The 21,807-nt window shown below is 42.9% G+C and overlaps 1 protein-coding gene across 3 annotated transcripts in view; it reads left to right on the top strand.

The window, feature by feature from the left end:
* The window catches only part of SLC7A9 (solute carrier family 7 member 9), a 1,176,401-nt gene that overhangs the window by 190,800 nt on the left and 963,794 nt on the right, over positions 1–21,807 (top strand). For all 3 annotated transcript variants that reach the window (XM_086945130.1, XM_086945132.1, XM_086945131.1), the window contains exon 2: positions 18,483–18,661. In XM_086945130.1, the coding sequence (XP_086801256.1) occupies positions 18,560–18,661 (102 nt within the window). In that variant the 5' untranslated portion in view covers positions 18,483–18,559. The remainder of the gene's footprint in view (positions 1–18,482; positions 18,662–21,807) is intronic.

The raw sequence follows: 21,807 nt of genomic DNA, 5'->3' as shown, positions 1-21,807 counted from the left end.
AGCCATGCTGAGGATCGGCGGCGTGCAGAGAGTGGGCCTGGTCAAGGCATCTAAAATGGCTGCCGTGCACGACAAAATTGTGGCATTGGACAAAAAGGCAAGATGGCGCAGACAATGTTTATCAATAAGGATTCATTTATAACAAAATATTTACTCGCAGTGACAAATTGGCGGTCAACACTTCCTGATTTCCATCGAATCGAACGTTAACAGACGTCACGCAGCAAAAAAAAAAAAAAAGCTCACGCACAGCCGCTGGAAGACATGTATCAACATATTCAGAAAACATAAGGGGTCAGGATACGTCTCCCGCACCCCCTTATACCTAGTAATTTAATTAAAACGAAACACAAAATGGCGAATTCCCGTTTCGCTATCAGTTTGCGGCCCAGTTCGCGGCCCGTGAAGCGCTTCTACCGTGAAAAATATATATTTTTTTATTTTCCCCACGAGACCCTTTAATAACCCCAACATCATTCCTAGGGGGTCAAGAGAGGTATACCTTGCCCCCTTTCATTAAATACCCCCTTCGTTTTTCACCTCTTCTTCTCTCTCGATCCTACCGAGAGATAAGATGGCGGCCGCTCCGGACTGTTTAGAATGTTGACAGACACCGGAGGGCCAATCAGCTTCGCATCGCAAAGTTCCGATACGCGAAAAGTTCGCTAACCGGATAGCTGCCCGGAGCGCTGTTACAGATATATATCTTGATTTAAACGTTAATTTCTCAAAATCCACTGAAGCACATATATTGAGACCTAGCAAAGGCACATCGGGCTAACAGTCCCTACAATTTTGCCAAGTTTCGTGGAAATCCATTCAGCCGTTCGAGCTAAAAGTGAGGCCAACCGCCCTATGGAAATTAACATGGGAAAAACGCGTTTTGGGACCCCCCTTTTTTCTCGGCCCCCCCTTGACAAACCCCCCCCAAATTTTCAAGGGCTGCTCAGAAACAAAATGTGCCATTTTCCTGAAAATTTCAGCTGATTCCGTCCACAAACGCCAAAGTTATTAGACATAGAATTTTCAGAAATCCCATAGGGAATAAATCCTAACTATATATACCTACTGGCGAGACGCCAGTAGGTAATATATATATATATATATATATATATATATATATATATATATATATATATATATATATATATATGTGTATGTATTACATGAGATGTATGTCATATAACATACACAACATGCAATAACATGGAATAATGTTCCAATAACACAACATAACATAAAACAAACACAGAAAGGCCATATATAGCAAAAAGGAGAATACATCATAACATATAATAAAACAACACGTAACACCAGAGCATACCACAAACTATAACATACCACAATAAAACCTAACAATATAGATACATTACACACCACGACATGATAGGTAAAAACATAAGACACAACAAAGAAGAGGCTCATAACTCTGCATCCTAACAAAACACAGCATAAGATAAAATAACACAAAGCACACGCCACATACCTCATAACATCGAAAAGCAAAACACAGCACGTAAGACAACATATAACGTAAAATCACAGGATAACACAAGATAAGACATAAAATGCAGGCCATAGCATAAACAAAACACAATACAGATCGAAGAAAGAAGGGAAGAGCAGGCCACAGATGCATAACGCAACATAAAACAAAATAGTAGATATAACATAAAAATGCACATAAAGCGTAATAACCCACAACATAACAGAACACAAGATGCCACACACACAAAAAGAACACAACATAATATGATCTAAAATTAAATAAGAATGAGAGTCATCAGGACCTATCCAAATTTGTGTACATTTAAACTAGCTTGCGGGTGCACATACTAAGAAAAATTGGATTTTCTGCATGAAGTTCTCAGGACGAATACCAAAGAGAAAACAAGTTTATAATCACCTTTCAGAAAAGTACGCAATTACTAACACGGTTAAAAAAAGCCATCTCTCGTGTTGAAATCAATATTTTATCAAAGAGTGGAAAAATATTGACACAGATAACAACGAGATATGGAAAGTACAGTCATCTTTACATCATGCATGCCATGTCCTGTAAAGAGTAAGGAAGGGGGCGAGCACGTAAACAAGTCCCTCTACTGCTTCATTGCCCTCTTTCAGATTCCACATGCATTCTACATTCTTCCTCATTGATGTGGATCACTCTGTCTGCTGCGTATTTGCCCCCTACCCTCTTGCCCTCCAGCTATAGTCTTCCTTTCTCTTCACCCCCGCCCCGCCACTTTAGCAGCCTGTGGAGTGTCTGGCTCCCTCTCCAATGGATGTGGCTCTGAGGTGATTAGCTCTGCCTCGGAGTGGGTGTATGCCCATAGCACCAGTGGGAGATCCTGTCAGATAAGTCTCCACTCACCACCACCAAGGGAAGAAGCTGCAGGGATTCACCACTCAATGTGTAAAACTAGGGAAACTCTAAGTGGCAGATCTGTGTCGCAGCTGAAGCCAAAGAGAAACAAGCATTTCCAGTAGGTCTCGCTTTTGGGAGAGTTAGAGCTATTCACGTTGTGAATGACAATGTATTTTACACCTATGTTTTTTGGTTTGGACTGTTCTGGATATATGTGGTGTGGAGTGGAATTCTGTGGGTTATAGTGGAATTGTTAGTTGTTGAAATGTGTGGGGTGGAATGATGTGGTGTGGAGTGTGTTTGTGTAGTGGAATTATGTGACATGGTGAATAGATAGGGGTGAGAGCTGCACAGAATAGATAGAAAGAAAGATAGAGGGGGTAGATAATTTGTGCAGGAAATGGTGAATGAACTCGAGACAGAGGAGCAGAAAGAGTGTGGGCCAAAGAGAGAAAGAAGGGAAGAGCAGGCCACAGATGCATAAAGAGGGAGGACTTGTGTACAAAGAAAACATCCTAAGAAGAGGAGGAAAGCATGGGTTTGAGGGACAGAACCCCCCCTAGGCATGCACGCTGCCGCAGCTCGGCTTAAAAATGACAGTCAACCTGCTCTGGCTTAATTGGTTACAACGGGCTGCATGTGTTGTGGTTTATGTGCTGTGGTATTTATGCTGTAAGTATGTATGTGGTTAAGTGCTTATGTGGATAAAGCACCTTCTACAGAAAGCTTTGTGTTCCTAGCAAATCTCAGGGAATAATAATAATAATAATAATAATAATAATAATAATAATGGTAAGATAATCCAGAACACTTTTCCAGCAACAGCCTTATAGCTCACAGTGAGCTATGAAACAGCATCAAGGAGCTGCATTCAAACTGCAAAGCATGTGTCTTGAACCTTTTTTTCCCTTCCTATTCTGACATAATTATAAGGCTGCTGAAAAGGGTTCCTTTGAGTAGCATTAAAGGATACGTGAATTATGCCAGAGTTCCATTACTTGGAACGTGCAATTATTTTTTGTGGATGGTTTTTATATTAATGCACAAACTGTATAAAACAAGCAAATGAAAACAAGAATTGTCTAAAACCCAGTCTGCATAAATGTAAAAGCACACATTGCGCTCATATCCCTGTCATTGAAGGTACTATTATTGTGATGAGCAGAATGCCATCACATACAGCCAATGGCTGGTGGGGGCCTAAGCTGTATGCTGTGAAAGGTTGATGCAAAATGTGAATAACATTACAGTAGACCAATGCATGAAGAGGGTCAGCTGAAAGTCTGTGTATGTATAATGTGCAGGTATAATGTGCATTTATTTGTTTAATTGTACAGTATACAGATGTATGCTTAAAAGCAATAGTTCTTGGCTAACACCAGACATAGAAAATGCCATATCAATGAATTATTGGCGTTTTGGCAACACAAATATTGACAATAGTGCGTTGCTGAAGTGAATTTGATGGAGTTAAATTGAGTTGAAAGAGCAGTGAAGAAATTTAATGGGGGACTATGGGAGAGTCAAAAGTAGCATCAGGAAAGAGTTCAGAACAAGATGACGGCGGTAGTGAAACAGAATGAGACTAGGGATAGTCGGAGTGTTGGTCAGCAGGAGCGAAGATGTAAACCAAGGGGCTGAGGGAGACTGAAGTCAGGGAGAGAACTGAGAAGGGGAAGGAAACATTGAAAAGGGAGCGGTAAAGGTGGGTAACAAAGCATGAGACAAAAAAAGAAGGTTGGCTATGAACGAGGGAGGGTGGAGGGGCAGGAAGAGGGTTGAGGAGAGATATGCAAGTAGGGTAAGAGAAGGAAAGGTTGATGTGGGAGAATATATTTAACCAGAGAGGGAAAACTGGGGAAATGGAGATAAAAAGGGTGACGCCGAGGAGTGTTGCAAGGAGGAGGAAGGCTGAGGCGTAGAGACGCGAAAGGGGGGGGGCAGACTGAAAGCGATAGAAAGAACACATTGTCTATATTTAATATGGGCAGCAGCTCAAATATAATGAACATGCATACCAGCAGTGAGACTTCCATATTGACAGTAATATATCTTACTTTGAATCATTCAAGGGTTTAATTGCGTTGCTTTATGTTTAAACAAGGGCCTCAGCAAGGCTGCTTGTTTGCCTACTGTTAAAAGGGCAATGCAAAGCAGGCGAAAGTAAATATAATTACATTCAGTGCTAATATAAATAAAAATACCTGATATCGATGTAAAACTCTTTTATGTGTGTAATTTTTCGTTTAATCACTTTCAAGTTCTGACCCGTGCTAGGGGAGGTTTAGGGATCCTTCCTCTTCCTCCTCCCCTGCCCTTGTGCATGGCTGGGCTGCGAGCCTGGAAGTGACTAAGTCGGGTGTTAGGCAGCTGCACAAACTGCAACCTGAGGAGAGGTAGCGACTTGTGTACTGCAAAGGTGGAGGACTGATTAACGGAGGACGAGGGCTGTCCAAATATAGAAAAAACAAACTAAAACGCTTTGAACCGGACACCGTGTCCGGTAAATAAAAAAACAAGGTACTTTAAGGGAAGAGTTGGGGGAGTGAGGGGGGACAATGGCGTCTGTAGATTTCTCTAATTAACACGGCACCCGTTCGTGTGGCGTCAGTGCAGCGTAGAAAAGGGGGTGGGGGGGGGGGGGGCAAAGAATATCCATTAAAGTGGCCTGCGGTGCTATAAAGCAAGTAATTACAAGAAGCTTGTGCAACTGCACACTGATAGAAGAGCTCAGGAGGAGGGTACCTAAGGGCCGAGAGGATACACTTAGACAGTGGTTACCTGTCCTTGTTCTTTCCTTTCCTTTTGTTTTCTACTCCATGGTGGTGGTGCTGTTGGTGGTTCGGGCCCATAACAGGCTGGAGTTGGGAAGGCTGGAGAACAGACTTTTAAAAGCCATGGCTGTGGGAACATGGGCTTCAAACAGACGTAAATGCTCAGTGACATATACCATGACAGAGTACAGGACGTGCGGTTCAACTCCTTTGAAAGCACCAAACACTATTAAATTATAAAGGTGGCCAGGTTCGAGGCTTGGCATCGGCTCAACAACATATAGATTGAGCTATCATGTTAAGTGCTCCAATACCTTCATGTCGAGGTCGTGACAGAGGAGAACTCATTTTACACACCGAAGTTAAGAATTCATCACTCGTCTCTTTGTGACAGAAATCCATGTTCGCTAATGCTGCAGACAACTGTTCAGACAAGAAGAAAAAAAGTAGTCTCCAAACAAAGACATAAACACCTAAAGCATAAGGATGTAGTAGTTGGTCGGTGCTGAATGGAGAAAACAGGAAACGAGAAGGAGGGACAAAGATGATGGATTGCCCATTGGCAAGCAAGTATTTGTAAAGGACACTACCAAGACAAATGCAAAGCAATCGGCAAGCAATGGGTGGAGTTCAACTCCTAAAGCATACACAAGAGGTCGCTGAGCGACAGCGCAAGCGCTGTACACTCAACCTAAAAAGGAAGAGGGGGAAAGGGAAGAGAAGTGTATTAAAAGTAATAATGGGACTGTAGTTGTTCTGGTAAAGAAGTTGTTATTGATTAAAAATTGAATGTAAGATGAATACTAATTGAATACATGAGGGAAGAGTGTCCTCATTAGCAACAAAAACTTTGATTGTTGATTTAGTATTTTTCCCTCTGTTAAGACCGATGGTTCCTCCATTTTGTTGCATTGAGAAAAAGTGTATAAGTGTAGAGCCAAATTGATTGGATTTTAGCGTTGCTCCACCTGATCAGGGGCAAAGCTCTGGTCCATTGATGTGTCATTTCCCCCTATCTTTTTTTGACACTTGCTGGCTATTTTGCATTAAACACATGTTTTGTGAGAAATTATGATGCCCTTTGCCTGACTTCTGCTACAGTTTCAACCATGCTTTGGTGAAGGCTAAAAGACAGCCATAAATGTACTGCCTGTTGTGAACAAGTAATTTTCCAATTAAAGTGCATGTGCAGATTATAAGTAAAATTGTATTGGGCTAAAATGTTCTTTACTATATTCTTGTCAACTATATAAGATGTTAGCCATGAGTTTTTACCACCATCGGTCACAGGAAACTGATAAATCAAGTAAAAACCTTGGTTGGAATCCTTTCACTGTTAAGTAACTCCATACATTTGAAAACTGAATCAGAACCTCCCGGTAAGTATGCGAGGAATGAGACACATAGCAACAGAATGGGAGAAAGAGTCATATGTCACAACATGAAACCCCCTGGACTGCATACGTGATTAGCTCATTTGCCAAAAACTAAGGAAAGCAGGAAAGAAACCGACCAGCATTTTCGTGCCTCGCTCCATTAAAGCTGCCCTGCCATCACCTCGCTATCCGGGTCACTGCATATACACAATGGTTCACTGGAGTGGTTGGGAGGGGTGAGGCGTGCATACAGAATGAGGTATGTCATTGAGGTCGCAAAATGCACAAAGGCTGAAAATTGCAAGCATCTATACTACTATTATAAAGAGAGTACTTGCACATTTTGGCAAGGTAAACTCGGGAACCACAGCGCCAATCCACACACCCAATACATTGTTGTAAACCACAGGGTGTGTAGATGGACATAGGCTGCAAAAAATAAAAAATAAACGTAAATTAAAAAAAGAAAGTTTAAAAAAAAAGTAGTCCCCTAAAACAAGCGCCGGCCGCGACGTAGCGCTGACCGCGACCTACAACTACGTGATGACGCGCGGGGAGGAGCGGGGATGAGGGCCGACGTGCGGCGAGGAGTGACGAGTGGCGCGGCGGCTCAGGTAAGGCGAGAGGGGCAATGTCGGGGCTGGCGTGGGCCCGGGAGTGGGGGCTAAGTACGAGCGTGACTGAGGTAAGGAGGGAGGCGGGGGACGGGAGGCGGGCGGCGGGCGGGAGGCGGGCGGCCCGGCAGGGACTAAAGAAATATTAAAATTGCAGCCCCCAGCCCCCTTCTGCCCCCGGGCAACGCCGGGAGCGGGCTGGAGGCGTGCGGGAGGCGGGCGGGAGGCAGGCGGGAGGGCAGCGGTACAAGCAATGTCGGGGCGGGCGGTAGGGCGGTGGGGGCGGGCTTCCGGCCGGGACTACACTAATACTGTAAAAGCAGCCCCCAGCCCCCTTCTGCCCCCGGGCAACGCCGGGGCGGGCTGCTAGTAGCAAAATAAAGAGAAAAAAAAGTCTTGCTTGTACAAAAACAGTACTAACAACAAACAGGCACGCAAGGAGCGTAGGTATCCCTGCTCGCTCCCAAGGCAATATTCCAGGGGAGTGAACTCACGAGAATAGGTGGACCATGTAGCCACCATTAGCCGTTTTCAGGCTACTATTGCCATTGCCGGAGTGCCCGCCTTACCAATCCGACCCTGGACGCATCTGTATCCTTGGCCCACCAATCTGAAGGTTCACGCAAGAAAGAGGCATGAAAAGAGAGTGTTAGGTACATGCAAGGCATGGATAAAATCTGTAAAGCATACATCAGATGCTGGTTTGTAAAGTTATCATTAGCTATTCTTGAATGTCAGCGTGAGGAAGATGTAGGTGGCAGTCGTTTTTAGCCCACTGCTTCTCAAATGTTATGTGCCTGGTGGGATAATGCCAATGCCTGTCGTATTGGCACTGACCCTGTACATATTCACCTGGAGCACATCTGTCATGTTCTTTAAATATATGACACTGCCATGTTTGCACTGCACTTAGAGTAACATTTAAATGATTTATGAGTGCCACTTTGAGTGACACCTGAGAAGAATGGTGTACTGACCCCTTTGACCTCTGTGGAATTATTGCTTTTTGGGCCACCCAGTTTTTGATTCTCTGTTGTGAGTGAGCCTCACTAAATGTCACTCCCTGTAAGTTCAGGTAAAATGGCTTGTGTGCTAACCACCAGGGTCCATCTTAAATTAAGGTCCGCTGCTGCACAGCTGGGGTATGAGGCCCTGGGCTGGTTGCACATAATAAAGTGGGCCTATGTTTGCGACTGAGCTGAAGGAACCAGATATTATACTAATGGACTATACTCACCAATAGCCCATATACCATATACATAAATAATAAGTCAGTCAGCAATGGAGAAAGTTCAAATGTTTATTCTGCAGATACAAGCCCTGACAGGGGAGCCTCAGTCTACACGACCCTCGATTGCTAGTAGCTAGGCCTAAGCTATTCTGGGGGAAGGTCAGTAAGGTGCCTCCCTTTCTATCTGTGGCTCGGGAGTGCAGGAACGGGCTCTGCTAAAATGTGCGCATCCCACAAGAAGGGCAGGTGTGACCTTTGGTTTCCCTGAGCTACAAAATAACGAGTGGAGCAGACAGCTAGGTCTGCCATTGTGGTTTCATGCAGGAAGCCTAATCACGTGATTTCGGGGAAACAGCACTTGACACGGAGAAACGAAACAAGATGGCTCTGGTCACACCAATAGGTTTAGGCAACACTAAGGTGAATCGTTTCTAACATGAATAATACAGTGTAAATAATGCAAGGCTAACGTGCGACTATATGGTTATATTGTATATATTAGGCCAATAACATGTATTTATCGTATTTATATCCCATCAGAGCGAGTAAGACTATTGTGTAACTCAGCCTGGTATCTGCCTACAGGCACACCTCCACAGAGAAAACATTCCAATTTCTTTTAGAAGATGCTGTGATTTTGTAGTGCTTCACTTTAAGTCATTGGTCCTTCATTGTATTTAAACTATATGAACAGCTGCATGAAAATAACAATTTTGTATTGACTCGACCTACAGAAAAGTTTATCAAATCTACCTTTTGCATGTCAGCCTCTCCGCCCCTCTTTCTTGATAGGACTGACCTAATTTGTAAATATTTATAAAAATCTCTTCGCCTTAAATTATAAAGCCTTTGCGCGTTTTCGTAAGTGATAATTGCCCCTGTCGGACCTACAAGGTCTCCTAAAGGTAGATTTGATGGAAGACTTGAGAAAGGAGTCAGGTTGCTCTATATCGCAGCTGTATGTCGAAATATGTAAATTTAAGAAGGATGACTCTAAAAAAATGTTTGAGAAATGGGGAACTAAATTAGGGTTGACAGGGAATGAGGCTGAGAAGTCGTTAAGAATGTCAAACAAGGTGCTGAGTACAACAAATCTGCAAACACAGCAATATAAAACATTGTATGAATTGTATCATACCCCCCACAGGGTGGCACAGTGGGGTGGAACAAGTGGGATAATCTGTCCAAGATGTCATTCTACCCAAGCTGATACGATTCACATGTTTGCTTCATGTCCCAGGTTAGATAGCTATAAACAGGATATGGAACAATTTTTCAGAAAACACTGGGAATGAATATAACACTGTCAAACGAAGTTATGATCTTAGGAGTTGCTAAGGATGGCGTGGTAGTTCCTCACTATGAGTTTTTGTATATAGCCATGGTATTAAGCAGACTATGTATAGCATCGCTATGGAAAGATCCTAGTCCACCGACTGTACATCAATGGGTTTCTAGGTTGCTGGCAATTTTTACCTTGGAACAGGCTCTATACGAAAAAAAGGGAAGGGTAAGAAGGGAAGCTGCGAGACGAATATGGGCTCCAATAATAACATGGAAGCAAAAGATGGGGGAGTTATAAGCATACAGTAAGATAACTAATAATTTGTTTTAGGTATTAAAATGAATTTGTAAGATCTATTATGGATAGAATTTATTAAATGTAAGCATGAATTTACGAACTTGTTAAGGAATTAATTTAATAATGAATGTTATTTGATTTTCTTATCCCGTTGAAATACATAATGAAAATGTAATTGTAATCTTGATGATGATGAATAAAAAAATATTTAAAAAAAAAAGAAAAGTTTAATATGAACTACCCCATTTAAACAAAGGTCCCAAGTGTAAATATAATTTTAATTCAGTCCCATTTGCAATCTTCCATTTTCTTTGAGGTTTGGTCATATTTTTCTGAGTCAGCACTTAACTAGGTTCGGGGTTTGACCTTGCCTGGTGGGACAAGCTAATTACTTGGCTGGCCAGCAGGTAGATCGAAATCTTCCCCACTCAATAAGCCCAAAATTAGGGGAATTAAGCCTGTTCCTGGAGGAGGAAGAGGGTGGAGGCAGAATCAGTTTAGGAAAATTGCATTCACACTTTCTGACAAGACCGGGCAGACGTTTCCTTTCTAAATAAATAATAAAGAGGCAACTAGACCCCTTTCCCCATTGTCTGCAGAAGGCCTCTTTGAAGGTTTGGTGGGAAGGAACCAGTTTGACAGTGGTAGTCAGAGGAGGGACTTAGAGCATCCAGAAAGTAAATGTTAATGTTAAGTGGCATTTGTATAGCGCATACTCACCAACAGCCTCTTAGCGCTTATGAGAGAATTGCAGAACCCTACCAGCAGTTACCAATCAGTGCGCCTACCTGGTCAGGCACATCTTCTCCCCAAGCCTGTGTGAATAAAAAAGTCTTTAGTTTTTTCCTGAATGGAAGGAGAGAGGCTTCCCTACGCAGACTTTCTGGCAACTTATTACACAGTTGGGGGATCAGAACTGAGAAAGCTCGTCCGCCCATGGTGGCTTTGTCAAACCGTGGTAAAGTTGCGATAAATATAGACTAGAATCAGTGCTATATTAAAGATGTCCAGCCCGACAAACAATTTAATGATTCAAACAAATTCCGAACAAATAAGAGCACAATAATAGAGTGGGACACAGTCCTGCGTCCTACAAACACACAAAACAATTACATATGGACAAAAACATTTCAGGCAAAACAAAAGTAGCTTATGGCCAATACGAATAATAAGGGCAAGCTTTCAAATAAACAGTTACTGCACTTGTTTTAACACATTGAATTAACGTGCATACTGTTTAAACAAGTCAACAACGTTTTTGACCCCTTTTAAAGAATACTAGGATCATCATCAGGATGGGTATTATACAGGCCTGAAATAATACACTGCCTTAGTGCCCAACAGTGAAGAATTTGCCTCATTCTTTCTGGAAAAGACTAACCTAAAAGCTGACCTTCAGACTTCACAACATCAATGTCATCTATCACTTAACACCAGAATTTCCCCTACTGGTATGTGATCTCACACACCTCTTTGAATGCATCCTCAAAAACAATGCCTCCTGGAGTTCGTTTGAAACAATTGAGCAAAACACAATTCTCAAAATGCCTACTGACTTGAATCCCTCAAATCGCTTTAGTGATCCCCTTCCCTCCACCCTCTTCAATGATATCAAAATGTCTATTCTCCCACTCTGTACTAGGATTGTAAGTAAATGCTTTACTACATCAGGGTAAAATACCGGACTGCCTAATACCGGGACTGGTCGCTCCCATTAAAAAAAAAAATGGCTGATTCAACCAACCTTAACATTTTTTGCCCCATTTCCAACATCTCGATGCTGGCAAAGGATCTTGAAAAATGTGTTCATGTCCAATGTTGTAACCACATTGACCAATTCAGCCTCTTTGACTGGCATATATCTGGTTTCCACTCGGGACACAGCACCGAATCGGCCCTGACACATATAGTTGAAGATGCTCTAAAAATGCTGGATCGAAACAAATCTTGCCTACTTATCCTCTTGGACCTTTCCTTCTGCCTTTGATAAAGCATGATTACTTATTCGATTTACTAGAGCACAGGATGGGAATATCAGGGTCTGTCTTACATTGGATCACTTAATTTCTGCAAAACAGAACACAAAAAGTCAAGGTAAATCAATCCCTTTCTAACACTGCACCAGTCACACTTAGGGTCCCACAAGGCTCCTTTCTTTCTCCCACTATCTTCAACCTTTTCATGGAACCACAAACAAAAATGCTAAGGGCATCCAACATTCACTATTAACTTTATGCTGATGACATCCAATTGTACTTGAAAATCTCATCCCCTGAACACATCCGACCCCTCAATCCTATTCTTCAAAATATTCAAAATTGGCTGTCATGTAACCACCTAAAACCTAACACTCAAACAATGGAATTCCTTCCAATCGCCCCACCCAACCAGATACACTCTATGAGCAACTGGATGAAGCAATTAACAGCATTCTTGCAAATCATTAAGTCAGCAAGATTGCTAGAAATAATCCTTGGCAAACACCTTAATATGCGGTAGCATTAGTGTCACCACAAAAGGAGTAAACATACATATGAGCATACTACAAAAACTAAAACATTTTCTCTCTCAAAATGACTTCAAGTTGGCCGTGCAGGCATCCATGTTCCCCAGACTGGAATATGGAAGCGCTACTCTCTTTGGTCTGCCTATAGCTACAATAGCCCTGTTAAGGGCCTCATTCAACTCGGCGGCAAGACTCATCACTGGACCAACAGGTTCAATCACATCTCCCTGACCTGAAATCTCTGAAGCGAGAATTCAAATAAAATTGCATGCATGATGCACAAAGCTCTGCATTTCAACACCCCAAGTTATCTCAACAACAAACTTGAGCTGTCTGGAGGCTCTAGATCCACTAGAAGCGCCAGCACCTTTCTGCTAAATCCACAACGTTTCAACAGGAAGAAAACTTACAACAGAGCTTTCTCTGGCATCGCCCCCAGAATCTGGAACTCTCTCCCCCCTGAAATAAGATTTAGTTCCTCCACTACCTTCTTATAGAAAAAAGTCAAACTCATGTTAGTGAACAAATTCTCAGTATAGATCATCAGAATTCTTCCTCCTGAGCTTATTGTTCTCTGATCCTGTATGTACTTTTACTATGCTTAAAGATTTGTATGTCATTACCTCATTTACTTGAAACGCACTCCGATACCTGCATGCGTCATGTTCGCACTACATAAAACTTTAAAAAAATATATATATATATAGCAGAAGCTCACAGCATAAATCCTTAAAATGGTGGCCTATGAGGCTTTAGGCTTATTACGAATTGCAACATCTTAGTGGCACTTGGCAATGACGATGCATTGCAGGGCAATATAGAAAACTGGATCAGCTCTGATGCCTGTGCTGGGTCAATCTTGGCAGAGGCCAGCATGAGATTCTGCCAATGACAGTAGCACATTGTGGTAAGCTTTGCAGATGTCCTGTCGTGTAGTTCCTATAAACCTATATATGATCTGCTCGTTTAGACAAGATAGACTGTGGGGTTGGTGTCCAGACTGATTCAGACACTCCCACCGGTTATGTTTGCCATGTACCAGCTAGCTCACAGTGCCACTGAAAAACTCCTCTTACCTAGGACAGAATAGTTCTTGGCAACTATCGAACATGACAACTCTGTCCCATCAGGGATCATGGAAACAGTACAGTACCTTTGCTCAGTCACTCGTGCCTACTTTGTCTCAGAGAGATACACTGAATAAACAGTGGGGACGTTTTCAAAAAGCATTTATTGAACTTGCATCATTCTAGTGTAAAATAGGTGTGCTGAAACAACCATAAGACAGAAACAGATATAAATGATTATAAGCACCAACAGAGTAAAAGGATGGCAGATTCCTACCATAATGTTAAAACCACAAATACTGGCAGGTATAAAATATGACAGTAATAATGCGTACTCCTACGATGCAACCCTAACTAGATGTATCTAAGTGTACCTAGCATGTATGTAGGTGTAGAGTCAAGAATCCCTCTAGGGTAAAGTCAACCCCATTACCTGAAGTGAGAGACTATGGGACCCCGTCTTGGTTTCGTGATGGCCGGTCCCCCTGCGAGGGATGTCAGACCACTGCGAGCTGGAGTGTCCTTGTGCAGGAACCTCAGCGTCTCGCGTCAGTGTGTCAGCATGGAAGTCCTCCTCTCCCAGCTTCAGCAAAGATATGGTATTTATATACCCATCGTGGTACCCTCAGGCATTCTACCTTGCTGTGTCATGTCAGACTAGGATGATGGAAGGAATGACCCATATGCATAGTTATTATGCAGAAGATGGTAGTCCTGCTGAGATTTCAAGAATCTTCATGCATAATGAATTAGGCTAGTTTTGGGAGAAAACCCCACGTCATTTAAGCAGTACCGTAACTAGGTAAAAGGTCAGTACCAAGAACCGTTATGTAGTGCAATGTCAGAGAAATATAGGTGAAAGGTTTGGTTACTACCTGAGCCTATAACGGGGTACCTGTATGAAACATAACAGTCCTCTACTTTTTGCCCCAATTTGAACTACTTTATGCTGGTTTTCAACTGTACTGAAGCCTGCTAACCAGGCACCAGTCCCAGTGTTATTTCCCTTAAAAATTAAATGCTCGACTGTAACCCAATTGGTAAGGACTTTAGCACCCCTATATTTCCTTGGTAAACAGTACCCCTGGCACCAAGGGCACGGGTAGTAAAGAGGGTCCCTATTGGCTGCAGCATGTATTATTCGACCTAAAGGGACCCACACAAAAACTGCATGCAGACTGCCATTGCAGGATTTGTGAAAAGGTGCAAGCCCTTCTGAAAACACAACATGGCACACTCACTGTGTACAAAGCCCAAGTACACCTGCATGTCTTATGTGTAAGTCACCTCTAGAGCAGGCCTTGGAGCTCTATGAAAACGTGCATTATATTACATATGATAGCACTTCCGCATGAGCTGATCCACCCCAGTGATGTCTAGTTCCATTACTAAGATCTCTAAAATATTACAAGTGATCAGGAAGCCATCTTAAGTATTGTACTGGGCACTGGTCATTACGAGTTACCCAGCTACATAATGGCTGCACTGAAAATAATGATGTTTAGTATCATTCACCTTGTCTCAATAAACCAATACTAATGCCTGTATCAGGTTTATTGTGACATTCACTCAGAAAACCTACTAGTCCTCTTGTGTGAAGGCTGGCTGGTATCGTCCAGTCTGCCACCACAGACATGTTTCTGATGCCCAGTAGGTGATAGACCACGCTCTCAGAGGTCACAAACAATGCTTGCTCCGGAGGAAGGTGGTAACACATCCTCCAGCAGGATGGCTAGTGACTTAGCATATCAAGGCCAGAGGCTTTAAAGCCTTTGCAGCCTTCGATATGCAATAACGGCTTCCTCCCAGACCTGGGGAAGCCAACTCCTGCACTGGGGCCCATTTGGCACCAGAGCAGGCAATAAAATAATTAGTTAGGAGGCGTGTTTCACCTTCAGGCTTGGCACACCCCTAAGATGGCCCACCTGAAGTGGACAGCCAAGAAAGGGTTTCACCACTTTGACTTTGGTGAAACTAGGTACTCTGGGTGAGGATTATGCCCACTCTCCACAGGAAGGGGTCATATGGGGATGTAGTCACCCCAAAGGTTAGTAGCCCATTGAATATTACCCTACACTCTCCTTAACACCCCTAAATTCAGTATTTAGGGATCCCACTGACACCAGGAACCCAGATTTGTTTACCTGGGAACCGTAGACGGACTAAGAAGGGCAGACAATGCAAAACTGTGGATCAGCTCCAAAATTGGCACCAAAACCTGCCTGGCTGCTGCTGTCCCAACAATGGCAAAGACCCGACTTGTCCAGAAGCTGGGTATTCTCCTAGAGTCTGCAAGGATTGTCCAGTGCTTCAACAACCGTGCAGCATCTGACTTAGGGTAGAGGAGTGCTTCCGCTGCAGCTGCAGGCACGACCGCACTTATCCAGTACTCCGTTTTGCTGACCACTGGGTTCTTTAAGGGAACATATCCCCATGAGGAGGTCAATATGGTTCCATGAGGTCAGGCCCATCCCTCCAGCAAGTTTCGAGACACTAGACCCTCCAGGAGCCTCCCAGCACCAATACCCTGTGTACCAGAGATTTTGCTGCAACCAAGGTTTGTTAAGTGTCCAGCCCATACGCCACAAACGTCAAAACAGATCTGCTGACGAGAGACTTCAGGATCAATGAGACCTGCACCAAGAAGGGCCCTGCTGTCCTGTTTTCTTTCTCTCCCCAGGTCAACCAAGTAAAATGAGAGTCTCCAACGAAAGCAACCTGCCGGACAAAACAGCTCCCCACCCAAGCCGCACAGCCTGAGTTCACGGAAACAGACTGTGTACCTTTGCCCCTGAGGCCATCAAGAGCCAAGCCCGCTTTGAGTTCTGTGGGACTCGACCCCAAGTCCCCCGCTTGCATCCTTTTTTTCACAGGTACCCTTCCATTTACCCTAATGCACAGCGCTCAACGCTACCAACGCAACCATCACTTCTGTACCCGGACTCACCAGGGGAGGTAAAACAGAACTGCTGGTGGTTTCTTGGACCTTGGCCCCTAAGCACTTTAATCCCCAAAAGGCACCCTCCAGACACCCTTGAAAGTATATGTTTACAGTGTATGTTTCTTCCATAGAATAACATTGCCCCGTTTGAGGTTCATACCTCAAAAAACAATTTATTTGACGGTTTTTCTGTTTTTCTGTAAAAATCCTATCTCCAAAAGTGCTTACTTGATCCTGATGATATTAGTGTCTAAAATTAAATATCAATCTGTGTTATTTTTGTAAATTGGTCTCAGGTTTCCTTCTTGAGTGTGTCTCTCATTTATTGACTGTGTGTGTAAAACAAATGCTTAACACTACCCTCTGATAATCCTAAAGTGCTCGACCACACAACGACAAATAGAGCACTTGGGATTATTAATTTAGCCCTGTAAACCAATAAAGACTTTCTGTACTTTTTGTATGGTGTGCCCTTATATTGGCACTACTGCAAAAAAGGCAGCTTCCTACATGCATCATCTAAATGATGTTGAGACCAGGTACCTCAACCAAGTCTCTCCCCTCCAGTGATGTATTAACTGCTGAAGGGCAATCCGCTAACTGATCTATTCTGCAGATGAGTTATGCAGGGTGTAGTTGTGACTCTGGTCCTTTTGCAACCTTCTCGCAGCAACTCAAAGCTGAAACAGATCACTCTTCTGGGCTGCCTCCCCTTCCGCTCACCATATTAAGTGTGATAAGGCATCAACAGAAGTGTGTCCTGTCTTGGTAGTCACTGGCACCTCAGTCAGTTAGTGGCCCTATTCAGGCAAGGAAGAAGCTACGGTTGACTGCCTGTACATGAAAGGCAGGGAACCACATACACTTAAAGAACACGGTTTATTGACATAGACCCACAGCAATTCCCTTGTCACAGCGAGAAATCTAGCTCATCTGCTGAGAACAAATTTGTAGAACACTAGGTACAGAACACAAAAAAATTAACACAAGACTGGAGGCTGTCTGACGTTGTTGTCAAATGATAGCAAAAAGCATTTTCAAAAATAGAATTAAAAGCAGGTTAAGGGATTACTACAGTACCTCCGCACTGACTTTGGGAAATCCCAAGCTTGCTTCACAGGGCTACTCCTGCCTTTTATCAAAGATCTTCTAGAGGGGACGAACAAAATAGACCACCCGATGGAGGCTCTCCAGACTAAGTCCATCATGCAGGATCTGCTGAGTGGTTGGTGGTCTACAATAGCACAGATGGCCACCCCGACAGCCCCGCCTCACCATCTTCCATGGGGTTGCTCACAGGCTAATGGGGAGATGAGAATGGCCCTCTGGGAATATGCAGGAAGACGATCACCGCCATATTCTGTATCTGAGAAAATGCCAAACTACCAGAAGCAAAAAAAGAGACATTTGACAGTTTTGCAGCAAATTCACCATCTAGGTTTTCCACACACGTTGGCTAGCATGAACTCATAACTCCAAACAGATAATGAAGGGTTTCACAAAGGTCAAACTACCAAGAGGCAAAGCGTCAAGTTGGCCCCATGGTTTGCTTGTTAGGCCATTGGAAAAACCCTTGAATCTAGACTAAAATCTGATCCGGACTCAAACCAGGTTGATCTGCACAGTTTGTAAAACAGGATGAGAGGAGTACAAATACAAAGGGAGGTGTTAATATTCATGATCATGTGACACCTTTTACAACAAAGGCTTAAAAGTGACTAAAAGTGCTTGGAAGAGGGTAGCAACTGCAGGGCACCGCCTTAAAACATATGTGGTGAGGACAACAGAACCAGAAACCTCAAAACGGCACGTGGCAGACACTCCACTTTATCACAGTGTAAGGGTGAAAACAGCTAGCACAGTATACGTTGTTTTTGATGTTGGGTATAGGGAGATTTGAGATCGTGTAATCCCTATAATCCCCATGTGCTGTCAACACTTGTCCATCTACATGCAACATAATATTCCAATTGATATTAATGTATATTTCTAATACAATGTTTGTTTTCTCTTTTTGTGACAGACGAACGAAGGTCAAGATCAGCTTTCTGTATAGTTTGCTATACGAGTGTATTTTGAGACCCAGCAGTAAAGGCAACGATGGATGAATCAAAAATAAGAAACAGAAAGAGAGATCATGGAAAAGGAGACGCAGTGTCTGTTCAAAGCAAAGAACCCAAAACTACCAACCTACAGAAAGAGGTAAAGCACGCCATTGTGCACTGTCAAAGCATGTTCCAGACTAAATACACCTTGCACACTGCTTTTCATTTTCGGTAATTGCAGATTATGCACAGCAAGTTTACATTTGTTCAACCTCAAATTAAGAGTTTTAGGCCTACGATGTTAAGCATAAGATGTTCAACGTCCAGATTTATGAAGCATTTCAATGGTCATTTTTGTCAGAAACGCTGGTAGAGTTATTTCACAAAGGCCTTTTATATGGGCGATATTGTATCCGAAAACTCGGAGAAGAACTTTGGAAACGAACGCTGTTTTCATCTATGTATCTATCTATGAACACACACACACACATATATATGTATTTATTTTTATTTTCAATGAAAAAAACAAAGGTTTAGGATTATAGTTAGGACACCTTCCTTTACTACTTCGATAGAAAAACAAGCGAAACTACATAAACGTTAATTTTTATTTTTTTATTTATGAATTCATTATGCAAATAGACATTACAGTATCTTCCAACAATGCATCATTTTGCATAGTAAACAACTACAACATGTATAAGCAACAAGTTGGAGTCATAGTCATAGTCAAAGTGTCCTTTTGATATCAGATGTTCTTACATGTTCTTACATGTTCTTGGCGACAGAAGTAGACCACAAAATAGACATATATCATGCAACTTGTCTGACATTATCAACCCCACACGGAGCAACAGAAGGTGGATCAGCCTATAAATACATTGTATTTGACTATATGTTTGCTATGGGCCGCTGGACGTTTCTGTCTGTGGTGGGTCTCAGGGGATCAAAAGTGGGTGTCCCCTCACCCTGCAACCATTCGGCAAATGGAGCCCAAATGTCTATGGGTCTGGAGGCCTGGGGCATGAGTTCCCAGTAAGTGGATAGTTGCTCCTAGAAGTATATGATACTCTTGATCCAAGAGTCCATGGTCGGGCTAGTGCGTCCTCCTCAATGTAAGGCTATTTCACGTTTGGCTAGTAGTAGCAACATCGCTGTTAGGCGACGTACACCCAAGGGGATCTCATTTATGTATCCCAGCTTCCTGGAGGGGGACTGTCATTCACCCCATATATAAAAAGGGAGATCACAGTAAGCCAGGGAATTACAGATTAATCTCCTTGATTGATGTGGAAGCCAAACTATACGCCTCGTGCCTATTAAACCATCTACAATGTTGGATGGAGGAACAAAACATCATCCCCAACTTCCAAACAGGATTCAGGCAAGGCATGGGCACTCAATCGAACCTTGCAACCCTAGCTCTCTTGACAGAACAGGCGCAAAGTAGGAAAGTCCGCCTCTTAGCCTGTTTCGTGGATATCAAATCAGCATTTGATAGAGTGAGCAGGAATCATTTATGGAGCAAACTTAAAAGATGGGGCATACCAAACGCACTCCTCACCGCCATCGTAACGTTGCACACTGACACCTGGACAAGAGTCAAGCTGGGAAACGGGTCGAGTACCACCGGAAGTATTCCTACACAGAGTGGCCTGAAGCAAGGCTGTGTCTTGGCCCCAAGCCTTTTTAATCTGTATTTATCGGACATTGCCCGACATTTTGAAAACCCAGACTGCCACCCCCCGAAACTGGCCAACAAGCCAGTCGCAATCCTCCAATATGCAGACGACATAGTCTTGTTAAGCCAAACCCCAGTGGGACTACAAAGATCAATAAACAACCTGGCATCCTACCTGGATTCGGAACAGCTAGAGATAAACAAAGACAAAACAAAAATCGTTTGTCTGGTTGACAGTGGGAAATTAAAGTTCAAATGGAGGGTAAAGGGGGCCCATGTGGAAGAAAAAAGTTCATACAAATATCTGGGCGTAATAATCGGGCAGGGCACAAGTCACAAAGAACACAAAATCTCCCTCAAACCAAAGACCCAGTCCCTGATCTATGCCTACAGATCCTTGCGCAGAAAATTGGACTGCCCTAACCATTCGCATTTGTTAAAAGTTATGGCTGCTCAAATCCAACCAAGTTTGTCATACGATCTTGTCCCCTGGTGTGGCAAAGATTCACATTTCCAGAACGAATTGCAGTCAAAAATCTATAAAGCAGTTTTGGATTTGCCAAAATGTGCCTCGCCCGCCCAGGTAAGACTTGAATTTGGGCTTCAGGATCTTAAATACAGGGCAATGAGCAACTTTATAAAATTCTGCCACACCCTCCGGTTATCCGAAGTGGACACTCTAAACAGACTCTGCTGGGACGAAGTAAGGTCACAGTACGAGCAAGAAACCCCAAACTCTTGGGGGAGTTACCTCAGTACATCTTTGGCCACTTTGGAACTCCAACCAGGATGGGACAACAAGATGGATCGAGCGTCCTTTAACAAAATTGTGAATGTCGCAAGCAAAAAGAAATCTTTCTTGGAAGATAAATTTGCGTTCACAAAGAGACGGCATGGATGGACAGTCATGAATTCATACAGGTCTTCAAAGCCACAAGCCTACTTATCTGCCCATTTTAGTTCCTTTTTAAAGATGTGCTTTCTAAAGTTCAGGATGGGGGTGCATGTCTCCAAGGATTTATCCCCTTCTTGGTTGACAGATTTTAACTCAGAACGTTGTCGCTTATGCGGGTTCCAAAAGGAAACCTTGGCCCATTTGCTGTGCGCATGTCCAGCCATGTTAACCCAAAGGAGACAATACCTTAAGGCGATTTTTATCAACCTGAACATTCGATCTAGCAGACAAGCAGTAATAAGCTGGCTGGAGGGCTCGTCATGCATCTTGTCTTGCAGAGGAGTCAAGTTTATGAGACTAGTCAACAGCTGCTTATTGCAAGCGGATGATCTTTAATCATAATTGCATGTAACACATCCCCATACTTTTAATTTGGTTGGTACATAATTTAAATTTTTTGCTGTAACTTGATCTAAACATAATCTTAGAATGATTTTATAATAACAGAATTTTACACATTTGAAATGTATGGGAGACAGAGAACAGATGTACATTTGCATATATGACACTTCTAGTTGTTTGAGTAGATGAAACTCACTTATTTTATGTAGGGGGGTATTGTGATGATTTTAATTAATCAAGCAATAAACATTAAACTGAAACTGAAACTGAAACTGTGTCCCAGTAGACATATCAGTGGTGTGCGGCAAATGTTGCCTCAGTAATG

This window comes from Lissotriton vulgaris, chromosome 12 (genome assembly GCF_964263255.1).
Source record: "Lissotriton vulgaris chromosome 12, aLisVul1.2, whole genome shotgun sequence".
Classification (NCBI taxonomy): Eukaryota; Metazoa; Chordata; class Amphibia; order Caudata; family Salamandridae; genus Lissotriton; species Lissotriton vulgaris.
This window is presented reverse-complemented; position numbering and strand designations above follow the sequence as displayed.